The sequence below is a fragment of the Halichoerus grypus genome, chromosome 10, assembly GCF_964656455.1.
Source record: "Halichoerus grypus chromosome 10, mHalGry1.hap1.1, whole genome shotgun sequence".
NCBI classification, from domain to species: Eukaryota; Metazoa; Chordata; class Mammalia; order Carnivora; family Phocidae; genus Halichoerus; species Halichoerus grypus.
This window is the reverse complement of record NC_135721.1, coordinates 58,132,219-58,153,270: the sequence shown is the minus strand read 5'-3', so window position 1 is coordinate 58,153,270 and position 21,052 is coordinate 58,132,219. Positions and strand designations below refer to the sequence as shown.

General features: G+C 44.1%; 1 protein-coding gene across 2 annotated transcripts in view; it reads left to right on the top strand.

Moving 5' to 3' along the window:
• B3GNT2 (UDP-GlcNAc:betaGal beta-1,3-N-acetylglucosaminyltransferase 2) overlaps positions 1 to 18,840 on the top strand; it is a 185,346-nt gene extending 166,506 nt beyond the window's left edge. For both annotated transcript variants that reach the window (XM_078056497.1, XM_036107370.2), the window contains exon 2: positions 16,339 to 18,840. In XM_078056497.1, the coding sequence (XP_077912623.1) occupies positions 16,348 to 17,541 (1,194 nt within the window). In that variant the 5' untranslated portion in view covers positions 16,339 to 16,347 and the 3' untranslated portion in view covers positions 17,542 to 18,840. The remainder of the gene's footprint in view (positions 1 to 16,338) is intronic.
• The last annotated feature ends 2,212 nt before the right edge of the window (positions 18,841 to 21,052 follow it).

The following is a 21,052-nucleotide window of genomic DNA, read 5'->3' as shown; positions in this document are numbered from 1 at the left end:
CTGGTTTCAGCATGATGGCCTCTCTGTTTTTGTCCGTACCCCATGCATGAGTAGGAGGCTGTGTGGGCACCACCCAGAGTGGGAGGGCATGTCCTGCTGGACCTCCAGGTCACCAGTTGGAGAAGTAGAAACCATGGGAGTGTTTGGACCCCCCACGGGGAGGGAGAGGTGAGCAGAGAGTGGACCCTGGGTGATACACGATTGCTACAGTCCCTAATATTTCCAAGTAGGTGATAGCCTATGACATGTGAAGGTGACATTCACAGACATACTTAAAATTAGATGATTTAAGCTGCTTGGTAAAAGAGGCCCCGTTTCTAAGCTGCTCTGTCCTGTGCTCATATATTGAGCAAACATAATCTCTTTTATTTTGGCAACATAAATTTTTCTTGGCAGGTGGCCAAAGAAAGAAGTGTTACCATTTCATCTCTTTAAATATGTGGACATAAGTCTTGAACAGCCCCCTTTTAATAGAACATTTGGATAAAAGGCCAGAATGTCCGTTTTGAGGATGTGTATTTTCAATCTATACGATTTATTTTGATATTTGAAAAAGCAACTTTAAAAAACAATCCTTAAGCTTCTTTTAGTAACTTCTTGAAATTTGACATGTGAGGAAGGGAAAAGAGGCAGGAAAGGGAGAGGAATCTAGGAGAAGGGAACTGGGGGGGGCAGTTTGCTTGTTTGGTACCCCATTCTGAAGTTGCCACCCTGGGGTCACTTGTCACTAGAAAGGTTGTCTTCTGGGATGAGGATGGTCCCTGACTCTGGAGGAGAGGTGACATCCCAGGGGCAGCCCCGTTTAATTGGATACTCTGTGTAAGGAGTGGTGGCTGGCACTCAGTGTGTGGTTGGGATGCTTTCACCTCACGATTACAGCACATGTTGGGGGGGTTGCTTTGGTCCCGCCTCCCCCCGGGGTTGAGGAGAGTAGGATCTTGGCTCACCTGGGACCGTTTGGGCTGGGAAGCATTGCTAGGGGTGAGGGGTGGGTTCTGGGTAACTAGCTCTTGGTATTCCTTTTGGGAGGTTCCAGTTTTGGGGGAATCCCGAGTGCTGGGAGGGAAGATTAAGTACAGGGCACTGAGGGAATGAGGGTGTCCTTGTGGAGGAGGCAGCTAGCATGAGCAAAGGTGTGGGAGGGGAGGACAGGAGTTGTTCTTAAGGGGTGCAGGTGCCCTAAGAGTTCTCTGAGAGGCGATTGTGAGGGTAGCATACTTGAATCTAGGATCAGGTCTTTGTGAGAGTGCTTAATGAGGATGGGGATGCCTACCTCCCCTGTACCCTAACCATGCCATCCATGCAGCTCCATGTTTGTCCTCAAGTTTGGCAGCAACAGGAATGTGAACCCATCCGGCTTCCCAATTCCTGCCACTCTCCTTCCGTTCACTCTCCATCTTGGGAACCTCGGGCCAGTTTTGGAAGCAGTTGACTTGTCTGTAAAATGAGGATACCTCGGGAACCATTTCACAGGACTAAGTACCCAGTTGGGTCCTTGACATGCTTCCTGGCATGTGGACAAGCCCTCTGTGAATGGGTAGAGGCTGGTATGCACTTGTTAGTCTTATTGTAAGGAGTGTCCCTGGTACTTCTATCCCATTCCTTCATTTCTTGTCTCCCCTCTCCCCGCAAGGTATTAGGTCTGTTGGGTCCTTCGATTTTAATACAACATGATTTAAATCTCTGCACAAGCCAATTCTGCACAACTTTCTACGATTGTCATTCATTTTTTTAGAAGAATGAGTCAGGCAGTCAACTCAGGGCTGCTCCTCTAAGGGACTCTGAATGGGTGTGACTGGAGTCCTGGAAACAGGGGCGTGGTACTCATGCCCCTTGGTGTCACTTTCATTGTAACTAAGGGCAGGTGCTCTTTACGAAAGTGTTAACATAAACACAACGAATGTCATTGGTGTTGATTTAAATATTAAAGTTACAAAAGAAGTCTGATACGTTATTTGCAATCTCAGTTTGCAGCATGTTCAAACAATGTTTTCTTGATTTGGGGATGTTATATTTTTATATTAGAAGGAAGACAAATGGAAACTTTTATTTTGCAGGAAATTGATGGACATGCTCTCATTCTACATTTCATAGGGTCAAGAATTGCCAAGTATAATTTAATAAAAGTGGGAAGGACAGTGGTTGATTTGAAAGTTTGCCTGGAGAGCTTGTGGGAAGTGACTTAGATAAATCTCTATGCCAGAGAAAATGGAAGATTGGATTTGGCTGTCCAGGTGCTTAACATTAAGGTGATTGTTTTAAAATAAAGTTCTGCTTCTTTTTGTGGTCAGTTATCACAACCCACGGAATTAAGTGGTGGGGCAATGACATAATTTTGAAAGTTAATTTTAAAACTTTGATGAGAGTCAACTTTTAATTTTGTTAACAAGTTAGTCATTAGATGAAATTTTCATGTATTTTTACTATGTAAAAAGGACAGTAATCTCTTTTCCGATACTTCTACGAAAATATTCTCTCTGAACTTGATTTCATCAGCTTTTCTTTATAAGTGTCTGTAGACAAAAGGAGCCCACATTACCAGGCACCGGATTACCTCCTCCCCTCCCTATCTCTTTACACCAAGATTGCCAAGCCATGCTGATGGCCTACTTATTTCCAGAAGCATTTATACAAGGTCAGTTTGGTAACTTAGTTTATATAATGGGGTTCTTTTCTAGTCCAGTACTGTAATTTATGCTTGTGCATTTTTATTAATTTGTAATTGCCTTCCAACCCTTGGGCCTATGTTTGTTTATAGATTTATTTAATCATATTAGACTGTTTCTAGAGATGTTTTTAGGTTATGTGCTGCATCGAGATATGACACCTTTTAATGCTTCCGTGATGGCTGAGGGTTGAGGCCTTGAGGGGGAAAGCCCTGGAATTGGAGAAGGCTTAGGGCCCTTGGGAAGAGGAGTGGCCTAGACTCAAAAATAGCCAGGGGCCAGGTACGGGACTCTGGGGGGCTGGAGATGGAGGGCCTGTGTGTGAAAGTATTCAACAATGACTTGTTTAGAGTAATGTTGACTCTTGATCAAAAAGGTAAAAATTTTAGTTAGTCCTTGTTTCTTTACTGCTCCTCCCCTTTTATGTCCTCCTCATCCTCAGATTCATTGACTAAGTATCAATATACTGTCTGAGCGGCAGACACGAGAGATACAGAAGTGAATGTGGATATGGCCCGCCCCTGTCCTTGAGGCCCCCCACATCCTGTGGGTGTGTCAGACTTGTTACCAACGAGCGTGGATAAGTCAGATAAACGTGTGTGTTAGGCGTTCCAACAGCAAAGGGGAAGTAATACAAACACACCCGGGAGAGGGGTCCGGGGGCGGTGGGCCTTTTTGCCTTTTTCTTACTTCTGTTGAAGGCCTAGAATTAAAGCTGCGGACTGTGAGGAAAAGACTTGTCACTAACGGTAATTCTCACTGCCGGACTCACCCACCTGATTCTCCCTGGGGCGGGGGCATCAGCTAAGACTCTGGGCCTCCTGGTACCTTGGTTTCCTCTTCTGAAAATGAGGTGATTGGAGTAGATGAGCTTTCAGGCCCTGGAGAGGAAATTCTTACGGCTTCTTTGTGGTAACAAACTTGGTCTGTGATCTGTGCGTGTGGAACGGGTGTGCTTGGGATGGAGAAAACCAGTGAGAGGGTGAGACGGTACAGTGTGCGGCCAGCACTCACTCTTTGATCATCTCTTCTGCCATGGGCCGGGATCCTCTCCTCTCCTGACTTCCGGGCCAGCACTCACTCTTTGATCATCTCTTCTGCCATGGGCCGGGATCCTCTCCTCTCCTGACTTCTGGGCCAGCACTCACTCTTTGATCATCTCTTCTGCCATGGGCCGGGATCCTCTCCTCTCCTGACTTCCGGGCCAGCTCTGCACTAACCTGTAGCCGGGTACAGGGCCGTGCTGGGATCCCTCGCTTTAGGCCCTGCTGCTGGAGGCGAGGGGAATGAGAAGGCAGCATTTTCTCTGTGTGAACAGCTCTCACAAAAGGGTTTGCCTGGATGAGTTTGTGATTGGGCCAGTTTAAGCCCCTGCCGGCCCCTTGTTCTTTAGTGTGGATAAATACCTGCACACATCTGCGGGGACTCCAGCCCTGGTTGGGAAGGTGCCTGCCTTACGGGATCAGGACCTCTGGCACCTTCAACCAGTGAACAGTTCCTGACAGGCCAGCTACAGGATTTCTGTCTCATGCTGATTAAGATTTTCATTACTAAATTACTGGTTTTTTTTAAGTCCAACTTTATTTGGGGATTCTTGAAATCTTCTTGAGCACCAACATTGTGTGGTAAAAAGAGTGAGAGCTCAGTCTTGGGGTCAGGGTCCAGGGTCCAGGGTCCAAATGCTGGCTCCACCGGGATTAGCTCCATAACCTCAGACAAATTGCTTCACATTTTTGAGCTTGCGAAGATTAAATGAGAAGAGAACCACCGACATAGAAAAATGGGAAAGGGCATGAGGAGTAGGAAAATCAGGAAGGAAGCATGTGAAAAGAACAGTGTAAATTAAAACAGGGAGACATCCTTTCTTTGTAAAGATTAAAAAGGCAGCATCCACGGTCAACACATGGATAGCTCCGTGTTCTTGGGTGTGCGGTGAAGATAAACCAGTCTGGCCTTTCATTTTGGTGGGGGGATGGAAGGGGAGGAGAGGAGAATAATTTGATTGTTTACTTTCTCTCTGTAGTTTTTCCAAAGGAGATAATAAGACAAAAAAGATGCATTTATGAGGTAGTTCATCAATTTTTTTTGATTATGTGGAAATTCACAAACAACTCACTGGTCGTGATTGGTAAGCCAGAACAGATTCCTGTGTTCCAGTAGAGATGCACGAGAGCTCTGCTGATAGGGGACAGACTTCTCAGATCATGCTCTTTCCTCTGTGAACTGCATCTGCTGTACGGAAGTTGAATCTCAGTGGGGCACCTGGGTGGCTCAGTTCGTTAAGCATCCGACTCGATTTCAGCTTTCGGCTCAGGTCACGATCTCAAGAGTTGTGAGATCGAGCCCCGCATCAGGCTCTGTGCTGGGCGTGGAGCCTGCTGAAGATCTCTCTCCCTCTGTCCCCTCCCCCTCCCACTAAAACTAAAAATCTCAGTGAATGCAGAAGCCAACTGTATTTTGTTTCTCAACGTGGACATCAATTTGGAGTTCTTCATTTTCCCTTATTTCATATTCCTGTGTGATTTAGTGCATTTTCTTTTCTTTATTTTTTTAAATAGAGGGCCTGTGAAAGAAAGAGAACACATTCCGGCAACCTCTCCAGTGGCTGCACTTGTAAGTGAGGCGCACTATGGGTCCTCTTCTTCTGTGGGGAGGCCCTGGGCCCACCAGCGCTTACCTCCTCTTCCCAGTGTGGTCTCTGAGCCCGTAGACCTGCTGTGTTACCTCTGCCTGCAGACGCCCTGTGCCTCACTCAGGTCCTGCCTTGACCTCTGCTGTCCACTCATGGACGGTCACCTATGTGTTGCCTGTCTACCGATTTACTGTACCAGACCCATGTTTTATGATAAACCTTTCCTCCTAATTTCAGACTTAGAAGTATGCTTGGAGACGAATTTGGGTCGGTGATTTAGAGACAGGAACTTGTGCCAGCTCCAGATTCACCCTGTGTTGCTGATATGTGAAAATGGATCAGGGCCTTCAGATACTTTACCTTTGCCTTCTGTAAGTTGAGGCTCTGAAGAGGATGTTGCAGAAGCATGGGATTTTCCTTCCTGGTTCCCAGAGTCTAGAACCAGGCTCCTGTAGAACCTGCTGTTTTGCCTGCACGCCTAGGGGCCTACAGGGCAGGGGTTTTTCCAGCTCTGGCAACAGTGGTAGGATGGGGGAGCCTGGGCTCACCCCAGGTCACTGCTTCCTTGCCTGCCCCTCCCCCCTCGTTAGCCCCACGTATGTTCATACTGGAGTTCCATGATCCTGGCCGCCGGGTCTTTGTCCTAGGCTGTGGCCACGAGCTGCTCTCGTCTAAGCCATATGTTGACATGCTAACCTGCCGTAGAAGGGGGTCTCCCCTTCTACTTCCTGGTTCCTGCAGCACTCTTGATTCCCTGTGCGTGGTGACGCCCTCTGCACCCTTGTTCTCTCTGCATGCCCCACCCAGCGGTCTCTAAGGCTTGTTTTCTCTCATTCTCCTGATGGTGACCCTGTGTGTTCCAGGCTTTGTTCCTGCATCCCGGAGGGTTGTGCCTGCTTTCCTGGGCACTGGACCATCTTTGGCCTGGGAACCCGGGAACTTTCTGCCATCCGTATCTTCTCAAATAAGCTCTGAACCTCTGTTCCACGTTTGTCCTTTTTCCGGTAATTTTCACCTGCCAAAGCCTACCCTTTAGAATTCTATTCCATCTTAATACTTACTCAGTTACCAGATTCTGAAACTTGTGCTTAAACTTGTGTGGTTTCTGCCTCCTGGTCAGACCCAGACTGAAATGCATCCCATGTAACCCAACTAAGCAAACAGAAGGATGGATCAGAGAGAAATCTGGGGATTTCTCTGAGGGCCTGTTGAGAGCCTGCCAGACTGCACTGTTTGTAGATAGGTCCTGGAGCTTGGAGTGGAAACTTACCAAGGCATAGCCATGTACAGCTCCTAACAAGGGCTTCCAGCACACGTTAAGCTCCACAGGGATGGGGCGCCTGGGTGGCTCGGTCAGTTAAACGTCCAGCTCTTGATTTTGGCTCAGGTCACGACCTCAGGGTCATGAGATTGAGCCCCGCATAGGGCTCTGCACTGGGCGAAGAGCCTGCTTAAGATTTTCTCTCTTTCTTTGTTTCTGTCTCTCTCTCAAAAAAAAACTCCACAGGAAGCAACTGCCTGCCTTTCAGCATTTCTTTTCTAAGATGATTTCCCACCTAGGGAAGTGGGTGCCCCTCAAATTTTAAGTCTGTACCAAGGGCCTTCCTTCCTTGAGGCATGTTCGCCCTGGGCCTCTACTGTCACAGCCTTGATGGGGGTAACAATTGCTCAAGGTCCTCCCCTCGCCAGGAAGGAGGTATGGAGGCTCCCCTGTTTGGGGATAGGACGGAGAGGGGGTCTGCTGCAGGGGCAGGGATGGAGCCCTCACCTGAATCCCATGCACATGCATTCCCCCCTTCCTCCCCCCACCCCGCACAGGTGCATTCCCTGTGCATTGGTGGGCCTGGGGCTGACTGTGGGAAATGAGGGGCTGGGCCATAGTGTCCATCCCCATTTACCTCTTCCGATCTTGTCCCCGAACTCCTAGATTTAATACAGACTCACTACTCCTGAAATTCATCTCTCTCTTAACTCTAGAAAAAATCCTTTAAAATTTTTTCTATTGTACTTCAGTACTTTGAAAAGAGATTTATATAAATACATGTGTGTGTCATTTACGAGCACTAAGTAAGTGATTTTCCAGTGTTATCTCTTTGGAGAAAAGGTGTATATGTTTAATCTAGTTTCTACTGACTGTCTCACTATATTCAATGAACTTGACCAGATGACCAAAATATCTGTGCATTTAGCAAATGTGGAATGACTCTCAGGTGCATGTGCTGGGGCTGGGGTAATGGTGGTGTCGTGTGAAGACCTCGATACGGAATATGCCCAGGCCAACACGAGCAGGAGAGGATGCCCTAACTCCTGGGAGGTGGGTGCTCCAGCCAGGAGGTGACACTGGAACTAATTTATTTGGAAGGAAGAGAAGCTCTTCAGGAAGGCCTTAGCAAAAGGAGGGCACTCTGCAGATGGCAGAGCGAAGCTGAGATTTTTCTGGAAGAGAAATGTGTTTGCTGTGTTTGAATGTTCAAGTGTGGATGGTGTGCAGATGATGGGGGATGTTGGCTGGAGACGGTGGAGGGAAGCAGGAATCATTGGGAAGTGCCCTGGCTGGGACCAGAAGGGCATGTGAGTGAGAGGACTGAGGCTGGTGTTTGGGCCGGGGCATATCACTTCGCAGGAGATCTTGTAGAAGAGGGGAAGAGGCCATGAGGCCCTGAGCTCTAGCCCTGGGGATGGAGAGGAGAGGAGTTTTAGAAGACAACACAGGTAGTTAACTCTCTGAGGGAGCTGTAGCCTGCTGGTGGTTGTTTGACCAAACCGGGGAACAGCATGAGCAGGGAGAGGGTGCATGTACAGGGGACTAAAGACTGAGTAGTTGAGGGGGAGGGCGTATCTGGGAGCATGTTGGACAGTAAGGCAGTAGGCTGTCGCGGTAGCCAGTGGTAGAGCCTGAATAGAATAGAGGAGAGGTGACGAGGAGGTGCAAGTCATGTTGTGGGAACACGGGACTCGGCTCCTGGTTGGACGGGGAGAGCATGAAGAAGCAGCAATTTAAAGGAATTCTGGGGTGTACCTCCAGGTGCCTGTGAAATCGACCCATTACAAATAGGGGACCTGGGAAGAGGGACCCTACAAAGCATTTAGAAGCTAATACCTGGAGTTAACTGAGTCGACCTGTGGTCTTCCTTTTGGAGGTGATGTTCAAGGTAGTGGATAGATGGGTTTCTAGAGAGGGAGAATTTATAAAAGGGGCAATGAACGACAAAACTTGAGAAATGTGCTTAGTGTTGGAGGAATCAGAACCCTTGAAGGAGCACTATTGAATGCCCATTGAGTGGTAGAAAACAGACTGGAATGGTAGGTTATATCTTTCCCATTTTACAAATGAGGAAACAGACTCAGAGAAGTCAAGTAACTTGCCCAAGGTCATACAACTAGTAGGTAGCGTAACCAGAATTTAATTCTGGGCTGACTCCAGATGCCAGGCTGACCTTCAAAGTGAAAATGGATCTGGGACATTTCTATCCTCAAACATCTACCAGCCTTGTTTTATAGCTACATGATCTTTTACACTGAACATCTAAAACTGTTGTCAGTTTTACTAAAGGCAGGGTCAAGATGGCCTCTGCAAGGATTAATTCCCTGTCATCATTTGCTAAATTTTCTTCTTTCCCCTTTTCTGAAAGTTCTGTACATGTTTATTTGAAGAATGAACTTAGTGATAATTTTATCTTAAATGATAAATACCACTTGAGGACATCAGCCGTGCTGGGCTTTGGAGAACTGTGTATCAGTTGGGGACGAGAACATGTCCTACTGGACACTTTCATGTATGATGTTGCCTGTGAGGATGTATGGGTAAGCAGATTCATTATATGTTCTTTTCCCTTTTAATTTCAAACATGAAGTACTAATACTCATACTATTGACTATGAACCAGATCCCTTGCATGTAGATGGTAGTTGTTCCGTGACTTAGAGATAAGAAAGCAACGTCAGAGACACATGCATGTTCTCTCTGCGCCAGCTTCTAGGTGAGGTTATGGGGGAAGTCTTGGGCCTCCCTGCCCCAGCCCTGGCAAGAACCCAGACCGGGCTTCTTGTTCCTATTAAGGAACAGGTTCTAGGTATGGCCCAGCTCTTCTGGTCCCACTGAGCTGCTTCCCTCACACCCTGATCACCCCACTGTCTGCACAAGTTCTCTCCCCCAGAACCACTTAGCTGCAAACTGTCCCTGTCTCTCTCTATCGGAGCAGAGCCTGGAAAGGGCTGGCAGGGACCAGGCAACAGATGGGAACAGCCTGGGAGGTAAGGCTTTAGAAGAGCCCCTCTCGCCAGGCTCCTGGAGGGTGGGGGAGAGCAGCGGCCCGGCAGAATGATGTGCCAGTTCTCCAAAGCGTGTACGTATGTGTTTCCTCTGTCCTTGTGATATGGCAGTGGACTTGGGCTCTCTGCCCCTTGAGGGTTTGTGTGTCTGCTTTGTGCGGGAGAGTGAGCAGGAAGCAGGGGCTACTGGACATGAAGGCTGCAAACCCATACTGTGGTTGAATCAAGAGCTTGGATTTCAAGCCTCCTTGCCTCAGCCTGGCTGGACAGGGTTGGCTGCTCATTTTACGTAATGGTTACCAGAAGGTCTTGCCTTTCTTTTTAACCTTGGCGCTGTGTGTGTGTGTGTGTGTGTGTGTGTGAGAGAGAGAGAGAGAGAGAGAGAGAGAGAGAGAGAGAGAGAGAGAATATCCCCAAGTCGGAGTTTTGAGAATGCGTTCTTCTGGCTGTTGATGGCCACATTAAAATGTTTTCTGGCCAGCACTTTGTTTGAGTGTTTCTAGGGCTTTCAGAACTGGAGGAAACCTTTTAGGATCATCCCCTTCCATGGTTCCCTCTCTAGTGTCCCTGAATGAAATACTGGGATTGCATGGACTGCATACTGGGAAATGAAATGAGGTATGTGAAGGTTTTGCCCAGAATTTGGCTTATACAGTAATCATTAATCAAGTTTACTTATTTACCACCCTGCCTCCCATATCTGGCTTTGACTCATGGTAGTTTTGTAAGTTCAAATGTATAAATGTAAAGCTTTAAAATATTTAATAATTTTTAAGGAGATTAGCCATGGAAAATAAGACTAATGTCCCATTAGTCATAACCCTATGCGGCAGCGTTCACTTATATCAGGGTTTAAAACTGCTTGGGTTTGAATCCTGGCTCTGCCATTTACCAGCTGTGTGACCTTGGGCAAGTTAAATCACCTCTCTGAGAGTACCTACCTCACAGGATTGCTGGTGCCTGGCAGGTACCTAAGTATTTATTAAAATAGGGCACGTGTATTCGTAGTCCTTCCTAATAGCTGGCTTCAGATAAAGAGCACAGGCCCAAGGAAAGCTGTCAGATGGGCTGGGGATGGACATTGTCACAGAGCCTCTGCTGAACCCTGTGGGGTCCAGTACATGATGGAGTGACTTGGAACTGAGGCCATAACTCAGCTAGCTTCATAAAAATGGGGACCCAGCATCAGGAATTGTGTGTGTGCTATACTCCCCACCCCCATCCCAGGGCTAGATGTGTGCGGTAGAGGCTGTTCAAGGATGGACATGGTGTGGCAGCATTAAAGAATGTTCAGATAACCTACAATCCTACCACCCCGATTAAACCAGTTTTGGTTTTGTGTGGTTATTTTATCTGAATTTTCACATAGTTTAAGCATAGTATCTGTGCTGTTTTGTAATCCATTTTCAGCTAACAAGTGTATTTTTCCTGTTTCTACCTTGCTTTTCTAAATATTTTAACTGCAAAATAAAGAAGGAAGTTCTTTTCCATTAAACAGAACCAACTGAAGTGTTTTAGAAATTTCAAAACTGTTCAGACCTTATCGGGGGGAGGCTTTCCTCCCAGGCACAAGGTGAAAAGCTAAGGTTATTCTTTGTTTGCATATGGGATTTTCTCTTATTTCTGTTACTCACCATAAAACTTCTGTGTTTCACAGTAAGGGTTGTATAACATCTTCCCCAGCTTTGGGGTAAGTTTTCTTACTCAAATTCTTTTTAAGCAATGTAATTTCCTGCTCAGAAAAGGACACGTATTGGTTTTATGTCTGCAATGGGAATATTTAGTCAGATATTCAGAGAGCTTTTTCCCACAGATATTTTTATGGGGGTCACTGTTTTATCCTCCTTTCCATGAACTTTGGTTTGTTTTAAGAGTTCTCATGCGAGGAACCGTGCCCAGGTCACAAATGAAAGAGGGCATTTCAACTTGATGGAAATGTATAATTGAGAATCTTGGTTTTCCCATCCTTCCTTCTCAGGTTGGAAGAAATGCCCTTTAGCAAGTAGTGGTAAGAGTTAGCCTGAGATGCATGTTTGGGAATTTGGACCCGGGAAGGCTGGCCCATTCTCAGAAGGGGGGCTGGGAGCTTCTAGGCACTCCCATTTCCCATTCTTTGGAGAGTCTTGGTAATGATCAAATGTACCTGGGGTACATTTGAGCTAACAAATAGAGTTTTCCTGTGCTTTGGGGTTTTTTTTTAGTCTTGAGCCAGCCCTTGAGACTTTACTGTTGACCTGCCTGGGTCAGGTTACAAGAATGTGGCTGTGCCTTGTAGAAAAAGGAGATCCAAAGAGCCCTGGGTTGGTAACCAGAAAGCTGCATCATGTCACCCTTGTCACTTAACTCCTGTGTAACGTTTAGGCAGCTCAGTTAACTGTCTGTGGGCCCCCATTTTTCTCACTGTTAAGGGGCTCTCCTTTCAGCTTCCCTTAGGGGGTGCAAATGAGAATTGCGCAGGAAAACACTCTGCGGTCTGGAATCCTTGAGCAGATAGAAGGTGGGGATGGTGTCCCTTTGAGAGCCACAGAGCCCTGTCTTGGCCAAGGTGATGGAAGTCCTAGCTGGGTCTTGATCATGGAAATAAAAGCTTGAATTGCAGTGGATGAAGTTGGAAATCTTGGCCAAGGTTGGCAAGCCTAATGTTTTCCTCAGAGTATTCCCAAAAGAAGGAATGGTGCTTTCCATGACAGAAACTTCAGACCATCACTCAGACAGTTATGGCTGGGTTCCAAATAGCCATAACCCTGCCCCATAACCTGGATGTACAACCAGCTCATTTATCTGCAGTCATCTCACATACTATTCTCCCGGAATCTTTACCTAGGAAAATTAACTCACAGGTTCACAACCTGCTATGTAGACTTCTGTGCTTTCCTTTTTTCTTCCTTAAGCTGATCTCTCTTACTCTAGAACTTTCAGAAGTAGTCTCCTGATACCCATATTCCTTTTCTGAGTTGAAAATTTCAGTAGCTAGCTGTTCAGTGTGTGCTGTTTTTTCCTGAGTACCTTCCAAATCTTTTTCCTCATTGTAGGCTTTCTCCATTCACCCTCATTCTTTTCCTTATTGCCCTTCCTTCAAGCTGTTTACATGAAGCACCCAAGACGTAGACATCAGAGGTACGGGGTCAAGTGCTACTGTAGCTTTAGGAGAGTTATCCCAATTTAGAGAGAATCACTTGTTTTTGAAAACCATTTTGTCTCATCTAGAAACCAAAAAAAAAGAACAACCCTTAAAATTATGATTTATTTTCTTAAAAGATGGCGATTTCTTTACCTGCATGAGGTACCCCATGCAAGTACATTCTGAGTGTCCATTTGAGTTCTCTTCTCCTTATAAGTAAGGCCCAGAGCAAAGAGGTTTAAGTTGCCAAAGGTGTCTTGGACTGAGACCTTCAGTTTGCTCCTTAGATTTGCCCAAAAGCTCATTTGAAAGGAGCTGACCTAAGGAGGATATGGACCCTAGACTTGGGTGTGGGTGTTTGAATTATTCAGGTTGTATGTGCCTTGGGGCCCTTTCAAACTGGAATTAAGGAGTAAGAAATGTCTTGTGGTTTTTTTAAACTGCCTTCTCTGGAGGAAGTTTAAGAAGGCCCTTTCTTGGGGTGCCTGGGTGGCTTAGTTAAGCAGCCGACTCTTTTTTTTTAAGATTATTTATTTATTTATTTGACAGAGAGACAGTGAGAGAGGGAACACAAGCAGGGGGAGTGGGAGAGGAAGAAGCAGGCTTCCTGCTGAGCAGGAGCCCAATGCGGGGCACGATCCCAGGACCCTGGGATCATGACCCGAGCCAAAGGCAGACGCTTAATCCTGAGCTGCCCATGCGCCCCTAAGCGTCCGACTCTTGATTTCGGCTCAGGTCATGATCTCGGGGGCATAAGATCGAGCCCTGCCTTGGGAGTCTGCTTGGGATTCTCTCCCTCTACCACCCCCCCCCCCCGCCCCTGCTTGCTCACTCTCTAAATAATTAAATAAATAAAATATTTTTTAAAATGGCCCTTTCTTGGTGGCTAAGTGGTGGGATTCTTGAGGGGTGGAGGTGGGTAGTGGTTGAGAAGTGAGGGGAGAAATGGGGGTGGTGATGGGGGAGCTGCTTACTGGGTGAGCTGAGGGGGCTCCCACATAACTTTGTCATCTGCCTTGTTTTCTAGATATGCAAAAGCTTTAGGGGTGTGGGGGTATGGGATAGGGGATTTTTTTTTTTTTAAGATTTTATTTATTTATTTGACAGAGACACAGCGAGAGAGGGAACACAAGCAGGGGGAGTGGGAGAAGGAGGAGCAGGCTTCCCGCTGAGCAGGGAGCCCGATGTGGGGCTCGATCCCAGGACCCTGGGATCATGACCTGAGCTGAAGGCAGACACTTAACGACCGAGCCACCCAGGCGCCCCGGTTGTTGTTTTTTGTTTTTTTTTTTAAACATCTTTTACTGCTGTGTCTATAACCAAAGCTATTTAGCAGTGGTAAACACAAGCAACTAGATAGGGATCTACTAGACAGATTTTAAGAGACACAAAAGAACTTGTGAATTCCAACCCATCTAATCTGGGCTGTCTGGCGTGTGATAACTTAGCAACATTCGCAGCATGACAGACATTTCTACCTTGGGACTATTTGTTAGAACCCAGTAAACCTAAAAATCCTCTTATATTAAAAAAATAATAATAAACACTACCCTTGATTAAAATGGACACCCAGCTTTGTTTCTAGAGGTCGGAGGAGAGTGGCTACCATTTGACTCGGTGGCCTTGGAACCTCATTGACTTGGTGGCCTTGGAACCCATCTCTGCCCTTAACAGCGACTTCTTTAAAACTGTTTCCTCAGGTATAAAATGGGAATAAAAGTAACAACGCCTACTTCGTAGATTCACCATATCAAGGAGGATACTATACCGTGCCTGGAATGCAAGAGTTCTTAGGAATTCTAAGTATAGATTCTCAGTTGTAGAATTAGCCTGATAAGAAAATTCCTTACAGTGTATTGCCAAATGGCTTGTCTTTTATTTATTTATTTATTTATTTATTTATTTATTTATTTATTTATCTATCTATCTATCTATCTATCTATTTATTATTATTTTATGGCTTGTCTTTTAATGTCGAGCTTATCTAAATGGTTGTTCTTATGGTCGGTTATCTATCTCAGTAGTGCTAGAACTCTGGAGTTATATCCAGCAAACTATTTTATTACTCTTTCTTCTTTTCTGCTGTTGCCCACAGCCTGAAATCTATTCTTGGCCTTTGATATTTCACGAAAATGTCATTTTCATTTCCCTTTTTCATTTTGCTATAAACAGCAGAGGCTCTTAAGTATGCAGTTTGAGTTTTGACAAATGTATACATCCATGAAACCCTCGTCCAGGCCAAGACATACATAGTACATTTCTATGCCCTAGAAAGTTCCCTCCTGCCCTTTCCCAGTCAAAATGTCGATCCCTATCTATTTTCAGATTTCTAGGTCCTAGATTAATCTTGCCTTCTTGAACCTGACATAAATGGAATTTCAGGTCTTCTTCTTCTCTCTCTTTTTTAAAAAATTTATTTGAGAGAGAAAGAGAGCATGATCATGAGGGGGTGGAGGAAGAGTGGTAGAGGGAGAAGCAGATGCCCCGCTGAGCAGGGAGCCCAACGCGGGGCTCGATCCCAGGACCCTGGGATCATGACCTGAGTCGAAGGCAGATGCTTAACGACTGAGCCACCCAGGTGCCCCAAAGTTGTCATCTTCTTCTTCTTTTTTTTTTTATAAACACTTCTTTGTTTCTTTGTTTGAAGTAATTCCTACACCCAACCTGGGAATCAAACGTAGGACCCCAAGATCAAGAGTCACGTGCTCCTCTGACTGAGCCAGCCAGGCGCCCCTGAGGTCTGTCTTTCATGCACAGTGTTGTAGTGTTGCTGCGAGTAGAAGTCATTTCCTTTTTTATTGCTGAGGGTTATTCCAGTGTATGAATATACCACAGTTTGATAATCCATTCTTCTATTGATGGTATTTGGGTCGTTCTCAGTTTTGGGCCAGTCAGTTAAAGCCGGTGTGAGGCTTTCCATTTTCTGAATATTCGGTGTGGTTAGTGTCTCCTCCACCTCCTAGCCCTGCAACCCTGGGCAAGCATCTTAATCTGTCTCCCTTGCCTGGTTTTCTTCATTTGTTAAATGGTGGGTTGAGAAACAATTCAGGGTTGGGACCACCATATTCTAAAAAATGAAATAGAACAAAATGGAAAATTTTTGTGAATTACATGGCAACTCACAGTTGTAACACACATATAAATACAGTTACATGTGTTTACTAGGTCACAATATAAAATGTATTTGCTATGAATTGTGAGCAAGTCAGTTTGCAACACACTGATTTGTATGGGTGTCCTTATAAGCAAGGAAGTTGGACACCTGTGAGGTTATTTAGTAAATGCATCTCTTTGCCCTCAGGTGTCTAAGACAGCCACACTATTTACAGTCATTTATGTACTGCTTGCTATGGACCAGCCACTGTTTCCAAAGCTTTACATATAAAATCGTAGAGCCCTCGCAACCATCCTATGAAGTGGGTTATTGTCCCCATCTTAGAGATGGAGAAACTGAGACGTCAGTTATACAATTTGCCCACAGTCACAGAGCTAGAATGGTAGTGCCCTGATTTGAACCTAGGCGGTACAAGTCTAGAATCTGTGTTCTAAACCACTATTCCAGAGAAGATAAAGAGACAAGTGACATATGTCCGCAAATGCAAATTAATAATTATCTAATTAATACAGTGCTCCTCCTTTTTATTCCAGATATGAGAAATGAGTGTTGGACGTCGAAGAATAAAATTGTTGGGTATCCTGATGATGGTTAATGTCTTCATTTATTTGATTGTGGAAGTCTCCAAAAGTAGCAGCCAAGAAAAAAATGGAAAGGGGGAAGTAATAATACCCAAAGAAAAGTTCTGGAAGATCTCGGACCCCCCTGTGGCTTACTGGAACAGAGAACAAGAGAAGCTGAACAGGCAGTACAACCCCATCTTGAACGCGTTGGCCAACCACACAGGGGACGCATATGGGTTTTCCAACATAAGCCATCTAAACTTCTGTGAACCTGACCTGAGGGTCATGTCAGTGGTTTCAGGTTTCAGCAATTTGCCAGACAGATTTAAAGACTTTCTGCTGTATTTGAGATGTCGAAATTATTCACTACTTATAGATCAACCGGATAAATGTGCAAAGAAACCCTTTTTAATACTGGCGATAAAGTCCCTCATCCCACATTTTGCTAGAAGGCAAGCAATTCGGGAATCTTGGGGCAGAGAAACCCATGTGGGGAACCAGACGGTGGTGAGAGTCTTCTTACTGGGTCAGACCCCGCCTGAGGACAACCACCCAGACCTGTCAGACATGCTGAAATTTGAGAGTGAGAAGCACCAAGACATTCTTATGTGGAACTACAGAGACACTTTCTTCAACTTGTCCCTGAAAGAAGTGCTCTTTCTCAGGTGGGTGAGCACTTCCTGCCCAAATGCCGAGTTCGTTTTCAAGGGCGATGACGATGTTTTTGTGAATACCCATCACATCCTGAATTACTTGAATAGCTTACCCAAAAACAAAGCCAAAGATTTGTTTATAGGTGATGTGATCCACAATGCTGGACCCCATCGGGATAAGAAACTGAAGTACTACATCCCAGAAGTTGTTTACACTGGCGTCTATCCGCCTTATGCGGGGGGAGGTGGGTTCCTCTACTCTGGCCACCTGGCCCTGAGGCTGTATAACATCACTGACCAGGTCCTTCTTTACCCCATTGATGATGTGTATACTGGAATGTGCCTTCAGAAGCTCGGCCTTGTTCCGGAGAAACATAAAGGCTTCAAGACATTTGATATAGAGGAGAAAAACAAGAATAACATTTGTTCCTATGTAGATTTGATGTTAGTACATAGTAGAAAACCTCAAGAGATGATTGATATTTGGTCTCGGTTGCAAGATGCTCATTTAAATTGCTGAAATACATACAAACTAAGTTCTGCATAGAAAGACCTATCTTGAATAGTTCCCATGTTGTGTTCTTTCACATTAGGGGTAACTTCTATGTTAAACCATCAGAATTGCCTTTATTAGTAGTATCCATTTGAGGACCTCTAAACCCTCTAGTGTGGTACCTTCTGAAGAGGGAAAGCAGATGATAATTTTTTTATGGAGGATGTGGTGGGGATGATTGGTTCTGATCCTTCCTGTGGCTAATGGCCATTATTTTCTAATTTGCCTCCCTTCTTATCTGAAATCATAAGTTTCTGGAATTTGACCGTTTTAGATTATTTATGTTTTGCCCCCATATCATCATATTCCTACTTTACATTATAATGAGTGAATTACCTGCAGTTTAGGTGTTTATAAACTTACTGGCTACAAAGACTTTGTTTTATACGATCCAGTGGTTTTTGTTGAATGGAATTCCATTTATTTTCATGGAATTTGGATGAAATTTTTAAATTGTCTAGAAAAATTAACTTCTGTCATAATTTCCTGCCACCCCAACAGTATTTTCTTGTGTTAATCAGGTCAGTTAATTTTGCAAAATGAGAATCAGTGTGTAACATTTATCCGGTTTACCTTGTTATGGTCTTAGGGGGCCGTATTAAGGAGAAAGTTTAACTGTTCTTGTATTTGGGTTGCTGGGGGGTATCATGATAGTTCTCAAATTTTAGTATTTGACGGTAATGAGTATGATTCTGTAATGGTCAGCTGAAAATTGAATTGACCCAGGAAAGCATATGTCATTTCTGAACTTTAAGTGAAAAGATGGAAACTGCAGACCTTCTCATGAGTGGATTGTCAGTTTAAAACTCCAGGATTCTATTCTTGCCATATTTTCACATGCCGCTTATACAAAATTATTCTGAGTAGTGACTGCTTCCCTGTCTCAGTGTAGAAGTGCCTGTGTTTTTATTTATTGTTCAGATCAAAGACCAAAACATTTTCTTAAATATATTTTGTGTAATATTTTATTTGTATACAGTGTTGTTGATGAAATATTTAACTAGAGCATGGTATTTTAAGTGTTAAGGTGTAACATATGTTAAATAAAGCTAACTGTTATTTTTGCATTTTAAAACTTGGCTTTTTTGTGGGGGAGGGGGGCTCTGAACTACTAGAGTTGATAAAATTCTGCCAAACTGTTGCTTACATATCCTATCTTGTAACATGCTTTCTTGAAAAATGTTTGTGTTTATAGAGATGATGCTCCTTACCACATGTGATACTGGGGACTGTAAGAAGATGGAAATAAAGTCACTGTATTTTTAATTGTCCTGTGTAATGTGTAATAATCTGTGATCTCTTTTTGTTTCCTGTGTTTGATTACATTTTCCCAAAAGAGACCATTTCCCCCCAGAAACTATTACTGTAGTATAATAACTTTTTTTATATAGTAGAATATAACTTTTTCTCTGTCTCAGTGGGTTCTCTGTCTTTGCATTTAAAATTCTTAGAAGTGCTTTCCCATCTAGAGTCTTGAAAGAGGAAAATAAATATTTATTTATGCTTCCATTTGTGGTGAGTAGAAAATGTAATTGGAAATAAAGCAGCACCTTTTAAAATTTTTTTGACTGTAGTTGACATACCATGTTATAAGTTTTAGGTGTACAACATAGTGATTAAACTTCTTCATACATTATGCTGTGCTCATCACAAGTGTAGCTTCCGTCTGTCAACCGTACAACACTATTATTTTATCATTGACTATATTCCCTGTGCTATACCTTTTATCTTTGTGAATTTTATTCATTCCATAATTGGAAACCTGTGTCTCCCTCTCCCCTCCCCCCATCTTGCCCATCCTCCCACCTTCTTCCCTCTGACAACCATCAGTTATTCTCTGTGTTGATGGGCCTGTTTCTGTGTTTTGTTTATTCATTTGTTCTTTAGATTGTACCTTTAAGTGAAATCATATGGTACGTGACTTACTTCACTTAGCATAATGCTGTCTAGGTCCATCCATGTTGTCACAGCAAGATCTCATTGTGTGTTATGGTTGGGTAATATTCTATCGTGTGTATATTACCACATCTTTACCCATTCATCTACGTACTGACACTTGAGTGTCATGCCTTGGTATCCGTATCTTAGCTACTGTAAACAGTACTTCAGTAAACATAGAAGTACATAGATCTTTTCGAATTAGTGTTTTTGTTTTCTGTGGGTAAATACCAGTAGTGGAATTACTGGATCGTATGGCATTTGTAATTTTTTGAGGAACCTCCACACCGTTTTTCCACAGTGGCTGCGCCAGTTTGCATTCCCATCAGTGGTGCATGGAGGTTCCTTTTTCTCTGCATCCTTGCCAACACTGGTTATTTCTTGTCATTTTGATTCTAGCCATTCTGGTAGGTGTGAGGTGCTCTCTTACTGTAGTTTTGATTTGCATTTCCCTGATGATTAGTGATGTTAAGCATCTTTTCATATGTCTGTTGGCCATATGTAGGTCTTCTTTGGAAAAATGTCTATTCATGTCTTGTGCCCATTTTTTAACGGGATTTTTTTTTTTGGGTGTTGTAGAAGTTCTTTATATATTTTGGATACTAACCACTTATTGGATATATCATGCAAATATTTTCTCCTATTCAGTAGGTTGCCTTTTTTGTTTTGTTGATGATTTCCTTGCTGTGCAAAAGCTTTTTATTTTGGTGTAGTCCCTATAGTTTGTTTTTGCTTTTCTTTCCCTTGCCTCAGGAGACCTATTAGAAAAATGTTGCTATGGATGTCAAAGAAATTACTGCCAATGTTTTCTTCCAGGATTTTTATGGTTTCAGGTCTCACATTTAGGTCCTTAATCCATTTCGAGTTTATTTTTGTATATGGTGTGAGAAAGTGGTTCAGTTTCATTCTGTTGCATGTAGCTGTCCAGTTTTTCCAGCGCCATTTGTTGAAGAGACTGTCTTTTCCCCATTGTATATTCTTGCCTCTAAAGGGGCATCTTAAAAGACTGTATTATCCTAATCCATGTCCATGTTGGGGTTTGTGTCCTTTTTAGCAATGGGATATTTGGAGCTTTACATATGCATTGGGCTCCATTATGATTACCAACTGATCTTTAAGGACATGAAGCCCTCTCTTGGTGCTTACAAGATGGATTCTCCCTTGAGCCTCCACCTCATGGATGTAAGCATCACAGTCTAATTCACTGAGAACTGCTCAATTGAGGCTTCAGCAGAAACACGTTTGGACCTTTTTCTTGGCTACTCCCAAATCATGTTGATTTTATGTTTGAAGGTCAAGACCGAATGAGCATTGCCTGGTTTTAAATTTTCATGAACCCAGGCAGGTGTTAAGAGGAAAAGGATGAAGGAGACATCCTTGACCCTGGTTTCCTTTCTTGATTTGGTCAAGGGAGAATGGAAGAGAAGGGCAAGAGGTTGAAGGAATACTTTGCATCCCTTGGAAGTTGAATCCAAATTTAAAGGCCTCCCCAAGTGTGACCATCTCCTACTACTTCTGACCCTGATGAGAGTGGTCTAGA